Here is a 14,958-nt window from a genome sequence, read left to right as displayed (position 1 = left end):
CATCTACTCTTCAGGGCCATGCGAACTTTGCAGCAGTCACGTAGCCCTCCCTATTTGGATTAATTTTACAGTATCATGTCCCCTGTTGTACAACCATTCCTCTGTCAAGCTCTCTTCAGTCCAATAAATGCTAAGTTGTTAAAAATGTCCTATTTTCCCTCTACAGCTATATTTTTAGTGCAGATACAGAGCCAAAGTTTGATTTTGCACCAAATTTAGTCCATCACACACAATTAACATCAGTAAGTTTTCTCTAGAATTGTATTGAGGTATGACACAAACTTTTTGCTAATCTCTTCCTCAGAAGCTGTAGAACAGATAGGGCATGTATTAACCATGGTACCCACTAAAAATACCAAGAACACTGGTGAAGAGCTGTATGTTCCTTGTTTCCCCTCCTCATATTTGCTCATGTAAAGTATATTAGGTGGAGATTTATAGATGTTACTCTGCAGTCTTTTATTGAGCATAATTCTTGTCCTGATATATGACTTCACAGATGTTCTGCTAATTTTCCATCATTAGGCCTATCAAAAACTGGTTTTAATGGTATGCTGGGTGTGTTGTTTGTGTGCAAAATTATTCTATAATTTACAGTTATGTATATAACATTTGGTTTGAGTATTGACCAGGAGTCTAATCCAAAGTCTTTGGAATAATAACAATGGCTGATCAATGTCTATCATATTTTGTCTGAGCTAACAGAATTCTTTTCAATACATAGCGTTTGGTTGAGGAATCATTGAATACACATAGAAATGTCTATGAGATTGAGTGATCCCCACTTCCTAGAGTCACATGGCAATATTTTCAAATCTAGTGCTGAATTCAAAAGATTGAATTGTAATGTGTAGACATTCTTGGTCCTTGCAATTGCACACTCACAGAAATAGAAAGGGACTGTAGAAGGTTGCTTAGCCTACCCATTATCATGTACAGGATGAACTACACTGTACTGTAATTCTTCTAGCTGTGGCTGATGGAAAAAAAATCCAGCTTGATACTAGACATGTGCCATAGAAACTCTGCTGCTTTTACTTGCCATTTATCCCAGGCTGAAATGACTTGATGCTTTGAAATGTTTTCTGATGTTTTTCCTGAATCTCTGTATTTTTTTCCGGCTGCAGTGCACTGGAGAACATGTGGAGAAAAACATACACATCCCTTTGCAAAAAGCTTCTTGCTTTTTGAAGAGTGTGCCTTCAAAACATTTATTGAGAGACTGACAAAGGGTTTGCAATAATCAAAGCATTTTGACTGAAATGCTGACAAACCTGGATTCAAAGAACTGCCTTTTAGTGATTGTCTCTGATGATACTTGAAAAGACCTGGAACAAATAGAAGTAAAACTCTTGTTTGTGCCATGCTTTTAGTCAGTCCTCTACACAATGTGGAAAAGTTAACAATTCCAGATTGACTACAAGGAGGTTTTATTAAGGATAGACAGAATCATGTGAACAGCAATGTGCACAACTTGTACTGAAAACTGCTTTAGAATCATGCACCTGATTACCAGAGAGTGAGCTCAGAAGCAGTCCTACAACTAGGAATATTGATTAAGAAGGTATGACAAATTTTTTTAATGTTACCACCAAAAGAAAAATGAGAGTAGTACACTAATAGCAAACTAGATAAAAGACAAGTTTTTTCAATTTTAAATCTATTTCCACTGAGAAAGTAAAGGTAAAGGACAGGGTACATAGATAATTTTTTTAACCAGTGTTGAACCAATTTTTGTAGAAACACAGGTTTCCAATAAACCCTCACCTTTCAATCTGTGGACACACTCCGTCAATGGAATTAACTGCTCACAAAATACATTCAAGCACAGATTCAAAAATCAAATCTGTTTCATTATTATTAACATCACTTTGTCCTGCCCTTTCAAGCATATGAGACCCCTCTTTTTAAAATGACCTTTTCAAAAAGACTCCTGTGTAAGCTATTCAAATAAATTTAATTTCCTAAAACTTCCTCCTGTTATTTCTAGGTATTTTGTCCTCTCTACCTCTCTACATTACAATATTTTTCTTGGTCATAAACAGAAATGGACATTTCTGGATTTTATTTCATTCTAGTCAAGACAAGAAGAGCACAGAAGCTCCAATAAATTATAACTCTGAATAATATTAGTTATAAAGGAATGGCAAAGCTTCTTGGCGACACATTTGTGAGCCAGAGCCAGAGAACCAGAGACTAATGTCTAGTAAAACATGTCAGATTCAATTATTGCTGCCAATGTCTGGTGAAAAAAAAAAAAAACCAAAACACCCTGCTCAATACATTATTTACCTCATACAACCCAGTTGGCCCTCAGGGAAATGTTGCCTAATCATCATAAAGATAGTGCAGGTAAATTGTAAGGAAGGCATGTAGTACTTCCCATACATCCCATTTCTTGTATACTGTTGTTCTCTGGATTTTAAAACTGGGCATTCATCCATTACAGTATTGTCAGGGGATTATAGGAACCCCAGTCTGCTGAAAATAGTGAAATGTTTGGGATTTGAATCATCGCTGTCAGTGGGTGCTCACCCAGTGGATTCAAGACAGCTTCTGCACTTTCTTCACTGACACGATCTCTTTGACCTCATTTTCATAAGGGAATGAAATCACAAAGTCTTTGTGTTTCTGTGAAAAGAGTAACTTCCTTTCCCTTTGGCTTCCCCCAATGGCATCAGAGCCATATATTGAATTGTACAATTCAATGCATTTTAAGGGACAGAACACATGATATCTGTCAAATACATCAAACAGAGCTTGCCAAATTTCAGCTCATGTTCCATTAAATTTGGGATAGTGTGTACAGGATTTTGGTGGCCTATTGGAGCTGTTATTGCTCAGCCCAGGAGTATCCATGGATAGGCACTCACCATTACAGACTGTGACAGAACGGTGTGAGAAGGTAAGGTAAGTAAGGTGTTTATCCAATTAGAAGCAAATTGGCAGTAATAGGAGCTCATATCCCAGAACTGTGACACCAGCTCCAAAGTGACATCTCTACATGTATGCCAAATAAATCAGAGATGTTACTTTAAAAATGTGATTGCTCTCAGGCTATATTAGGAGTTAGTCCCTTTACAGTAAGCTCAGCATGCAAAAACTTTGACAACCTGGCAAAAACATGCTACCCAAAAAAGTCTGAAAACAGTAAATCTCATCTTCACTACCTACTCCCAAATGGATGTCCATTAGCCTGTGACAGGTTGATCTTAGTCAGGTCAGTCAAATGACTGTTTCTAAAACTCAGGTACCAGCACATCTGTCTTGCCCTCCTTGACAAAAGAAGGAAGATAAAGTGCAAAGAAAAATTCCTGGTTAAGGACAAAAGAAGCAGGTTGAAATTTATGCCACTTACCATAGAAATCTCAAATAATGTGAATACCACCTGAATGCCCTGAATAGCTTTTCATTAATATGACAAGACAGCTCTACAAAGCCAAAAGATAAAATCAAAGCAAGAAAAGACTGTCCAAAGTGAAGTAGTACTAAAACTTGATCAATTAACATTGACTGGCAAAATATTAATTAAGAACCAGTTGCTCAGTGATTGCATTGGTCAGCAATTTATCATTCAGCAGGTTATTTCTCAGTGCTCTGCTTGAGTATCAGCAGTTTCTGTGGTTATCAGGGAGACCAGTCCCCATTAGGGCTGCCCAGGATGTTTAGTCCAGCTGATTGGAGACTTAAAAAAAACCAAACCAACCAAACAGAAAACCCCCACATTGTTTTTTGTGCTGCTTGCAGTGTTCATTCCTGACAAGATTTGTGACTGGCTGTGTGACTCCCAGATAGCAAAGACACAAAGTTTTCAGTATATAAAATGTGATGAAGAAGCTGTCCCCTGGGGTTTGGCAGGACTTAGTAACTGCCTGAGATCTTCTCTAACTTTCTCCACTTAGCCTAAACTCTCTGATATGGGATGCCTGAAAGTTACACAACTAAAAACCATCTTTAACCACTCAGAAAATCAGGCTTGTTTTAGAGACTCTGAAAACTACCATTTCAGCAGAAGCATATGGGAACACTTGCTGTGAAAATGAGGCCATTGTCATAAATTGAAGAGAGCCTGACAGAGGAATGGTTGAACAACAAGGGACATGATACTGTAAAATTAATCCAAATAGGGAGGGCTACGTGACTGCTGCAAAGTTCGCATGGCCCTGAAGAGTAGATGGTGTGCAGAAAGCAGGATATTGAAACTGCTTGGTATGTAGAAATAGATAGAGAAGAACAAAGAAGTGCTAAGCTGTTCAAACTGCAAGGCCAGCTGGACAGGCAAGTATCATTCACAAAGATACTTTTAAGATAATAGTACAAGTCACATAGCAACCAATCATGAGCTCGGCTTTTGCAATATGTATGAGCTAATTAACGAACGTATATAAACTGTGTAATCTGTTACAATAAACTGAGACTTGATGATCATGATATCATGAATCTTGTCTCCCGCGGCATCCCTCCAACAACAAATGACTGCTTTATACACACAATTCTGGAATAAAAAGGCCAATAAACTGAACAGTATCATTGGTAAATGACCCATCAGTGGCATTCACTCAAAAACTTGGAGATAGCAAGTTTAGATTTCATTCATTAAGATTTGCATGCAACTGATTTTCCCAGCTGCTATTTAAGGAACATTATAGAGCAATAGTGACAACTTGGGGTTTTTTTCAGTTTGAGTTCTGTGTTCTGAATGCATATTTTATGACGTATTGTGTTTGGCTAATCGTTGCAATTTCATCTCAGCAGCCTCTTTGATGACATACACTTTTGAAACAGATGCTTGTGCTGATGGAGTGACATGTTCCACAGTTAAGTGGGTCCACCAAGACATAGCCCCGACTGCCTTCTGCTGGGGTCACCAAACTACTTCAGTGGGTTTATTTTAGCTCCCTGAAATACATCCCTTCTGATGGTGTTAACTCTTAGCAACATTTTTTTGCTTCCTAAAGACATTTTCTGATTTCACCATGTTACAGATTGCAGTGTTCTAGCAATTCAATCCTGACTAGTTTTCATTTTTTCAGAGTCATTGTAATGAACCATATCCATGGGTTATATGTTGGTTCATCTGCCAAAAACCATTACACAACAACAAGAGAATATTGTTCATTAAATTTCTACAAGCCAGAGTGATGTCCTAGTTTGCAGCCATCTCATGAAGAGATGCACACATCTCCAATCAGCACTTGAATAAGTTTGCAAGATAAGAGCAGTCCAGCTGCCTACTCAAAGTCTCCAGGGACTGCTGTTCCACTCAGTTTATCCATGCCATGTTCTTATGTTTCTCTCTTTGTCATTTGATCTCACAGTATTTCAGATCCCTCTGTGTCTAATGAAAATACTACAGCTTCTCATCTCCTACAGTCTGTTGTTTTAAGGTATAGCTTTTCAAGGACTTCTGTCTATAAAATGGTCTTTCTATGTTTGTGTACCTCCTACTTTAAAGCAAATTTGCTCCTAAGCAGTCAAAATTCTCATTCAGAATCATCACTGGTCTATCTTTAAGGATACAAGGAAACCTTCTATTTGCCCTCTAGGTGTTTGTCTACTCCTCTTCAAGTTCAACTCCTCAAGTTCAGGTTGTTATGTGTGAGAAGAAGATAAGAGCAGATCCATGTAAGTCTGAGGTCCTTGTCATTGTCCCCTTTGTCACAGTGTACAAGTACTTCATAGTCCCTAGAACAGCTCCCCTTCCTTCACTGATGTGTGATCTCTGCTCACAGGTAACAATCCCTACCTTTCCTAAAGCGGGTACTAGCAGTATATCTCGAGGAGCACTGTGAAACAGTTTCCCTGTTTTCCAACAGCAAAAAAGAGAGGAGTGCAGACCAAGTATATAATGTCCTTTCTTAGTTCTGAAGTGGGATTTAAATAGAGTTTAGATGCCAAATCCAGGTGTGGAAAACTGACTCTGTTAAGCACTCACATCCTCTAGCCTTGACAAGAAGGGATCTCCTGGGCACCAAACCCAAGTTTCTGCATATGCTCAGAAGAGCTTCTGATTTGGCAAGATTCATCAACTCCTAGATCTGCTGTTCAAGAGTTTAATCTGAGGTCTCTGGTAATTCCCATGACAGCCTTCTACTACAGTTTGAGTACAATTTGCAAACTGGCATTGGTAGGATTTTGTATTGGAGATCAAAACAATTGGTAGTGTTAATAATGTTTCTGTAGGAACATTAGGAAATTTCTAACATTTCCTCCTCAGTGTGTAATCTAGTTTATGTGAAATTCTTGAAAAAATTATGTACCTCTTTTCTTCAGATGATACTTGATGTTCAGATATAATTGGCTAAAGCAACGCATCTGGATATCCTGAGGGTGTTTCCATTCTATTCTCACTAGATAGGCATTACTTCCTGTAGGGCAAAAATGCTCCAAAATAATTTGTCCTTATGCAAGTCAACAAGTATTTACTGAACCAGAAACAACCCATCCGCACAAGAGAAGACATAGCTAGAAGAGATTTGGAAGAGAAGGAGCATACAGCTATAGAAATTGTGGGAACTCAAAATGTTTCTCAAACATTTTTAGAGGTTCCAGGCCGTGGTCAGACGCAGTCTGGACCCCAGCAGGCAGCTGGATTTAGCTGTGATTTCGAGTTTGAACCATGGAATGAATTACCAACTTTGAAGGTGGAACAAGCAGTCACAAAGTGCTAGATAGTATAGTAAATGTAGTCACAAAGTAGAGGGAAATATCTTTTGGTAGTGTACAGGGGGGTTTTAGTGCATGTACAGGGGTGTTTTTACTTTGTACATGGGGGTCAGAAGTTCTAAGATGGAGGAAAGTGGGCTGAACCCATCCTTCTTCTTTCTTCTTCCTTACCTCCATGTTCTTGGTGATGTTGGCACTCACAGATTGGTTTAGAATAGAAAAACACTTGGTAACGTAGGTAATAGGTATTGGGGAATAATTGTAAACATGTTATACGTAATATATCTTATAAAAGATAGCAGCAGCCCTGGGCGGGGAGAGAGGAGAAGAAGACACCGGTCAGTCAGGGTGTCAGGAGTGTGTGCCTCTCTGCCTGGGCCACTGACCAAAGGGCCGCAGCCCGAGAACTTAATCTGTTAGATAACTAGCAATAAAACATCTTGAGCCCGAACAAGAAGAGACTGCGGAGTTTTCCTTTGGGAACACGGGTTGGAGGAGAAGCTCTACCACCACACGAGAACCCCAGCCAAACCCGGGGTTCTCACAACTGGCGTCCCTGTGGGTGGGCACCAGCAAGAAGACCAAAAAGAAACATCAAACAACCTCCAACCTGCATCAGCGGAGGAAAAAAAAAAAAAAAAGAGAGAAGAGCAGAGCACACACTCGCCGCAAATTCCAAGACGAGAGGGAGCGGACAGCTCGAGATAAGAACCTGACCTTCAACGAAACAACTCGTCTCGGGGACTTTCCAGGGAGGAGACGACCCAGAAGCGCGCCTGGGATCTCTCACCTGTGACCTGCTGGACGGTGATCAGTGCCATCTCCGGACTGACCTCGAGCCGACACAGCTTTTGGTGAGAACGGTCAAAATTAAGAACATGGAGGGGGAATTCTCCCAAGAGGAAAAAGAAATAGTATCTGCTTTCCAGGGCATCATCTCTGCCCATCCGGTAGAGATTGCTCAAAAGGAGTTGAAAGATTTATTATTATGGGTGCGGTGTAACTTCCCACACTCAGATCCAGATTTATTGTATGAGCCAAATTTTTGGCAGGAAATTAACAAGCAATTATATTATCAGGCTATAAAAAATAATAAGCTTGCCGCAAAACTTTTATCTTCAGCAAGAACAGTTTTAGAGTCACTCTCACAACGCGGCAGCTCAAGCCAGGCAGCTACGGCTCCTGGTGAAAAACAGGAGGGGGGACAGTCCGGCCAGCAGCTTGGGACAGATCCTCTCACCACAGACACAGGACAGGCAGGATTGCTTTCTGTGGAAAATCAGGGAGATGATACCCCATCGCGTCCCGTGTCCCCGGGTTCTCACTGTTCCTCAGTTTCCCAAGAGTCCCTAAGCTCCTCCGACGCAGAAATTCCCCAGACGGAGGCGGGTGAGCCAGGCACAGCCGCGACCCTCAGTGGGAGGAAGGCATTGCCCAAGTCCAAACCCACGGTGGGGGGGGGGCGGCGGCGGCGGCAGCAGCTCCGGTGGGGGAAGGTGCGAACGTGAGTGCAGAGCAGGGGGAGGAGGGAGAGGAAAGCGCCTCCACATCTGCGCAGGCTGGGAGTTCAAAACAGCCCGCGCAGAAGGCGAGGCCGGGGAGAGCGGCGGGGGCGGGACGGATCGGGGCGAAAGCGGGGGGTGCGAGTGCGACGGTGGTACGCTCGGAGCGCCCGGTGACGCGTTCAATGTCGAGAATCCGTGAGGCCGCAGAAGCGGCCGCCCAAAGGGCGTGGGAACTTAGCTCCCTGACCGCGGCAGCCAGGGCTGCTGAGGAAGCGGCAGAGGGACAGCGGGAGGCATTCCTCACTGCAGCTGAGATGGCGGGCACATGCGTGAAGGTCGAGCAAAACCCAACAGCCACGGGTGGAGGGGATTTCTCACCTTTCGAACGCGCGGGACGGGCACACAGGGGGCGGAGCCGGCGCGCGCAGGCTGTGGGTGCTGGCATGGAGCCAGGAGACGGGCAAAGTGAGACGGAAACATCAGGGTTGGAATGGGAACAGGAAGGTGATTGCGTCAGCCTTGGGGGGGACGGCAGTGGCTCTGATTCGGAGGCGGTGCGGGGCGGAGCGAGGCCAAAGCATAGCCAGGGTCGGAGCAGGAGCGTTCACTCCCCTGAGATGACGCAGGCAGGGATCGTTCCCATGGCAACAGACGGCCCAAGCCCACGGCCAATCCCTGTCTGCTTCTGACATGACCGAATTAGAACAGTTGTTACAACAAGAGTCAGTTTCATCAACTGCAGGGATTGCAAACGTGAATCAGTTGTTAGGAGAAATGCTCAAAGGTTTATCGGGAATTAGTGCGGGATTTGCAAATGTAAATCAGTTGACAGAAGAGGTGTTAAAATGTTTGTCAGAAGTGCAGATTGAAGAGCAGAGTGCGGTTCCGACCTCAGCTGGTCAGGCGGCAGCGCCATCTAGCGGCGGAACCACAACATTGCAACAGGCGGCACAGAACTTGTCCGGTCGATGCACTGCGCCACCCAGTGGTGGGACTGTAACATTGCAGGACTTTTTTCCAGTTTCTTATAAGAAAAAATCCAGGGTGAAAAAAGTCACATCTGCACGGCAGCAGGAACCTCCACTGACACCGGAACAGTGCGGGACTCAGGACACTTCTGCTGAGGCGCAGCAACGGGAGGAAACGATACGCATCACCACTTTGGAGGGTGTCCCAGCTTGGACAATTCCAAAATCAAGGTCTGCCAAACTTTCAGGGCAGGGAGAGTAAATTTTAATATCAAAGGGGGTTGTTGAATTTCTTTTACGATATTTAAGCACAGCCTTGGAGTCACAGCCAGAACTGTTGGTTCATCTTCCAAAAATTTTCCAAATAATGCAAGGCAGTCGTGTGTTCTCCTCCACAGCAGATGCTTCACTTTTCTCCAGAGGCTTCCAGCCTTCATCTTCGCAGATGCTGCAGACACCATTGGTATCGGTGAGTGCTGCTGCACCAGAACTGCAGCCACAACAGATGACTCCACTCTACAGGCAAGTACCCACTGAATTTACAGCTTTGCAGAGCGCAAAAGTGGACTGGCAGGACATTCGAGCAGAGTTGGAGAAAGAGAAAGGTTTATTGCAGGGCTCGGGAAATATAATGATGCCAGTGAACTATGACGCTCAGGGCCAAAACCCGAGATGGGAACGCCTGGACCGTGGAGCAATCAAAGATTTAGCTAAGGCCATTCGGGACAATGGGTTGTCATCACCATATTTCAAGCAAATGTTAAAAAGTATTTTTGGAATGTATGATTTAACACCGTATGATCTTAAATATCTTGCGACATCAGTTCTTACAGACACCCAAGCTCTCGTGTGGCAGAAGGCATGGAGGAGATCCCTGGAGGAGCTGAGAGCCAGATACCAGGGCGGGCCGAATGCGAACCTCACCATGGCGCAGCTTGCTGGTGATCCTCCTGAGGACGATCCAACTCAACAGGCGGTGAGGCTCCCGCGTCACGTGCTCAGCGACATCAAAGAGGCACGGAGCACGGAGGGCGATTCTTCAAATTGCTCCAGCGGGGGTCCAGGACACAATCTACACCGAGATCAAACAAGGTCCTGCAGAGCCGTTTTCTTCATTCGTGGATCGTCTTTCTCAGGTGGTGGAGCGGCAGGTGAGCGAGGAGGGAGCAAAACCACACCTGATCAAAAGCCTCGCGTTCTCCAATGCCAATCCGGAGTGCAGACGGACCATCAGCATGATGCCGCACCAGGCCACTTTGGCAGACATGATCGAGGCGTGCAGCAAGGTGGGGACACCACAACATGTTGCTTCCATCATGGAGGAACACTTGGGGGATCAAATTGAAAAACGTGTTAGGGAAGCTCTTGCAAATTATACAAAGAGCAGCCCTAATGCAGAGAGACGGTGCTTTGGGTGTGGGGCACAAGGACATATTAAAAGGAACTGCCCACAACTTTCAAAGCCCAACAAGCCACCAGACCTTTGCCCTCGGTGCAGGAGAGGGAAACATCTCGCAAGTGAGTGTCACTCACAGACAGATGTGGATGGGAAACTTCTTCCTATTCCGGGAAACGGGAAAAAGAGCAGAAATGGCAGGTTCTTCAATCTAGGAGGCATGGGCTTTGTTTCAGGACCTGAAAATGAGGGGTCAGAAAATAAATTGAGGCATTATATTCCCATTTCCTATCAGGTGCAATAAATAAATTAATTAATTAATAATGACATTCAGTTTGCCCTGTATTTGTTAAGAATGGTGATTAATGAACTAAATCTATAGATTAAAGACTATGGCAGTTTGAAATACACTCCATTAATTTAGAGAATGGGTGGAAAATATTCTTAGTCCCAGCACCTGCTGTTGAATTCCCCTGCTTTTCTGTGATTTTACTATAACACTTTCCAATTTTACAAAAGTGAAGCAGACAGACAGAAGATATTGTCAAAAGCCCAAGGCAAATAAACTGGAAAAATAGTAAGAAAATTTTATATGAATTTCTGTAATAGCAAAGGAAATATTAAGGCAATGTTATTAAATTAAGAGACAACTATGAAAAGAAAAGTAAAAAGTGGAACAGCCTCCCTTTTAAACAAATATCCAAAATGCCCACTGAATCCTAAGTGGTGAAGTCTTTCGTGTTGCTTCCACACAAAATATGGAATATGAATCAATCTTAATTTATGGAGTAGATTAATTACATATTTTTAATGTGAATCAGATCTCTTGGTTTCTGCACTTCTAAAAGTCACCTTTACTGGCTCCATATGAGAGCTCAGTGCCAAGACCACCCAGCGACTTTACTTTGAAGGATGCAGGAAACTGTAGAGTCTTAAATTCTCGTGCAAATGCTGATTCTCAATTTCCTAACTTAAAGAATAGGAAGATGGAAACTCATAGCACATTGCAATAAAAACACCCTTTGCACCTAGAAGAGAAAAAGTAACTTGTGAGGTTCCCTTCTGTATTTCCCTGTTTCTCTAGGATGTCTCAAAAAGTGAACAAAATATAAAGACAATTATCACAAATCCAGCTCAGGGCATTATGTAGGTACCTGAGAAGCTGTATCATTAAATCCCTTCTGCTGTTTAGGAAGGGAAAGACCTAAAATGGGAAAGAAGGCCAGTACCATGTTAAGCTACTTAAGAGGTCAAAAGAAATCTGACTGCAGCCAGCAATGTTTGGATTTTTCCTTTGGCTCAGAGAACAAGCTGTACATCATCCAGTAAATGTGTACTCTACAAGGGGTCAGAGGAAAAAACATCTGCCCATACTGGGCAGCTGCTTCAGTCCACTCTTCTTGCCAAATTCCTAAAAGCGCCCAGAAGCATCTAGGCTGATGGATCAGGTCTCCTGCCTCTTCCTGGGCTGGTGGGTTCATGTCTACCCCAGACCCTTGTGCATTAAATGTGATATGTAATATGTAGAGAGAAGGGGCAAAGCACTCATGAACCATTTGTTTGTCCTTCTCCTGACAAGGCCACAACTCTTTTTTATCCCGTTTAGAAGGGTATTGTGGAAACTGTGGAGAGAGAGGGAGAGAGAGAGAGAGAGAGAGAGAGAGAGAGAGAGCAAGCTCCTCACCCCTTTCCTGGCTGCCTCAAGTACACACACTTGAAAATCCAATATGTTCCAACCTTACCCTGAAGAGAATTTGTCTACTTGCAAGGAAGGAGATAAAAGTCTCAGCTCAATGGAGAACATGAAACTAGCTTTTTCAATAGAAAAGCCAGCAGATCAGGAAGTGGCGAAACATCCCTGGAGAGCATGGCAGCATAGGAAATGTACGTGGCAATGGGAGGGGTAGTTGCATTAACTCTTCCTGACCCATGTTTTTCCCATGAATGTATATTAAAATATGTACATAGATTTGTGTCTGTATATTTATTGGTCAACAAAGCCACAAAAAATTACAGTATTTGTCAGTAACAACACAGATGGACTTTCAAATAATCAGCTCTTCTAAGAATCATATTGTAAGTGTGGGAAAACCTTTTTCACTTTCATCTACCTGTCATTCTACTGCATCTGGGGCTCATTCCTGGCAGGGTAATACAAACAAATATAAAAAGGAATCCTGTGATGTATTAAGCATGCTGAACTTTACAATCATCTGTATTCATAACATTCTTGGTGTTTCACTATGGTGTAGTGAAGTATAGAAGTAATTATAGAAGTAATCTGCAAAAGGGATGGGGCTGATTTCTCTATTTTTATTTCTTTTGAATGTGCTATCTACTAACCTGACTTTACTAAAAGAATTTAGATTGGAGCGGGCCTAGGTATCTGGCTAATACACTGGCTTCCTGCCTTCATCTTAAGCTTTTTTCTTTCTGGTAGGCATAGAAAAACTCAGTAGTCTGGTTAAAAATGAAGACGTCGTGACACCTAGTGGTGAATTAAACACCAATAATTTCTCTTTCCCTTAGGATCTGCGAGTGTTTTAGGCATGTTGTCCTTGGTCAGACTGCAACAAGAGAGAGGTGGGTATTACCCTCATGGCTCCGGACACCCAAGCAACTCCTCATTTCTATGCAGTCCCTGGCAATGTGTGTGTGTGTGTGTGTGTGTGTGTGTGTGTGTGTGTGTGTGTGTGTGTGTTTGTGTGTCTTGTTGCATCAGATTCTGTGTGTCTCCACAGAAGGTGGCATTGTCAAAGCCCTTGTGCAGCCCCTTATTGAACGCGATATTAGGATATATTTAATAGTCATTTATACTGAGATCACTTCAAGTGTCTTGACTTTGGAGACAAAGGGAGCATGGCAGAATCCTGGCATAAGACCAGCTGGAAATTTCAGATCCATTTTCTTGTCAAGAACTTATTCATCAAGGCTGTTTTCAGATGGTGACTCAAAAATTGATTGTATGGCATGCTACAAATTCATGGCAGGCTGCTTAAACTGACTCAGTTACTGGCAAATTCTTTGGCTTTTGAAGATTTCTCAGAGTCTGCCTTGGTCAGCAGCAGTCAAAAAGTACATACTGGCTGTTACCAGCTGGCTGATACCATAACAAGAAGTCACACTGAAAAGCAGTAAACCAGTCTAGATATGTGCAAAAAAATTATAGATTCTTTCCAAACAGTGGCAAGCCTTGGAGAGTTTTTAATTTATTTTTTTAGGGAAGCGGAACAATGCACAGTTGTGCTCGCAGTAACTAGGCTGCAATCACCAAGTGTCCAGTTTTCTTGGCTTGTTTAGCTAACTGGCTGGGGAGTGACCATTTTTTATCACAAGAATGAGCTTCAATGCAAAAAAATTTCAAGTGAAAACATCACTGTAGGTTGTTCGGGAATCTGAGTGCATGCTTCTTTGCATCTGTAAGGGCAGTGAGCAGTGCAGCCTCACAACTTCATGTCCATATTTGTTCATGCTATATCAAGCACACTTTCCACTGCCTTCAATGAGACAAACTCCTTCCTCCTCCTCTGTCATGCAGAAGAGATGCATGACAAAATTGCATGTTGTAACTGAGAAATGGAAACGAAATTATTTGAATATACAAGGTTTGCTTCATCTAAAGATTTATTTTACCACACGTATTAGTACCTGACTTCCTCACTTTGCTGTCTTGGGTATAATTAACACTTATACCACCAGAGTGTCTGGATATAAGGCAAGTGAATATAAAAACATCCGTTCTGTCCAAAATGTTCCAGTTTCTATCCCTTGAATCATCAGTATGTGACTTGTTCTGTGCCAATATTAATAACCATTGCTCATGGCTTTCAAAAAACTCAAACTATTTAAAAATTAATTCTGTTTACAGTGCCTTCTAGAGGAAGTATTTTGTAGAAGTGAATAACTCAAACTGACTAGTGGCTACCCACAAAATATGACTATCCAGCAACAAAATGAATCATTTAGAACTTAGTTGGCAAGGGATGGACATCTTGTTGAACAAAATGTAAAGTGGAGATCAGATACAGCAACAGGCACCCCTGGGTTCTTTTTCCACTATACCATACATTTCCTATGCTGCTCTGACAAAAGCAGGTTTAGCCTTTGTCATCCCAATTCCCACTGTTGGCTTTTTTTGCACAGAGCTGCAACCTGTGGGAGTGACATTCAGCTGTCACTCCTTGAAACTCCCATAGCCATGAGCTGGAGGCCATGGATTATATTTTGACTTTGGTTTACCCTCTAAAAAAGGGAGATGGCCACCAACTGGTGTGTGACAAGGTTGTTTGAAGTTGCTGGTGTGGGCCAAAGGCTAGTATTTCTTCAGTTTTCATTGAAGAGAAACAATACATAATAGAAAGGCAACACTAATGCTGGCAGCTCTGTAACCTGAAATAGGTAATGCAGTCATGGACAGAACCAG

General features: G+C 42.6%; 1 protein-coding gene across 1 annotated transcript; it reads left to right on the top strand.

Moving 5' to 3' along the window:
- The first annotated feature begins 7,575 nt into the window (after positions 1 to 7,575).
- Positions 7,576 to 12,950, top strand: LOC146764930 (endogenous retrovirus group K member 6 Gag polyprotein-like). Its single transcript, XM_085563397.1, has 2 exons — positions 7,576 to 10,115; positions 10,276 to 12,950. The coding sequence occupies exons 1-2, from the start codon at positions 9,507 to 9,509 to the stop codon at positions 10,837 to 10,839; spliced, it is 1,173 nt and encodes a 390-aa protein (XP_085419523.1). The 5' UTR covers positions 7,576 to 9,506; the 3' UTR covers positions 10,840 to 12,950.
- The last annotated feature ends 2,008 nt before the right edge of the window (positions 12,951 to 14,958 follow it).

Source organism: Lonchura striata, chromosome 30, assembly GCF_050655825.1.
Source record: "Lonchura striata isolate lonStrDom1 chromosome 30, ASM5065582v1, whole genome shotgun sequence".
NCBI classification, from domain to species: Eukaryota; Metazoa; Chordata; class Aves; order Passeriformes; family Estrildidae; genus Lonchura; species Lonchura striata.
This window is presented reverse-complemented; position numbering and strand designations above follow the sequence as displayed.

Excerpts from the sequence above, each read along its gene's own strand:
- LOC146764930 (XM_085563397.1), top strand. The coding sequence starts at position 9,507 with ATGCAAGGCAGTCGTGTGTTCTCCTCCACAGCAGATGCTTCACTTTTC. Across the intron at positions 10,116-10,275 it reads ACGATCCAACTCAACAGGCG|GTGGTGGAGCGGCAGGTGAG; the intron begins GTGAGGCTCCCG and ends CGTCTTTCTCAG.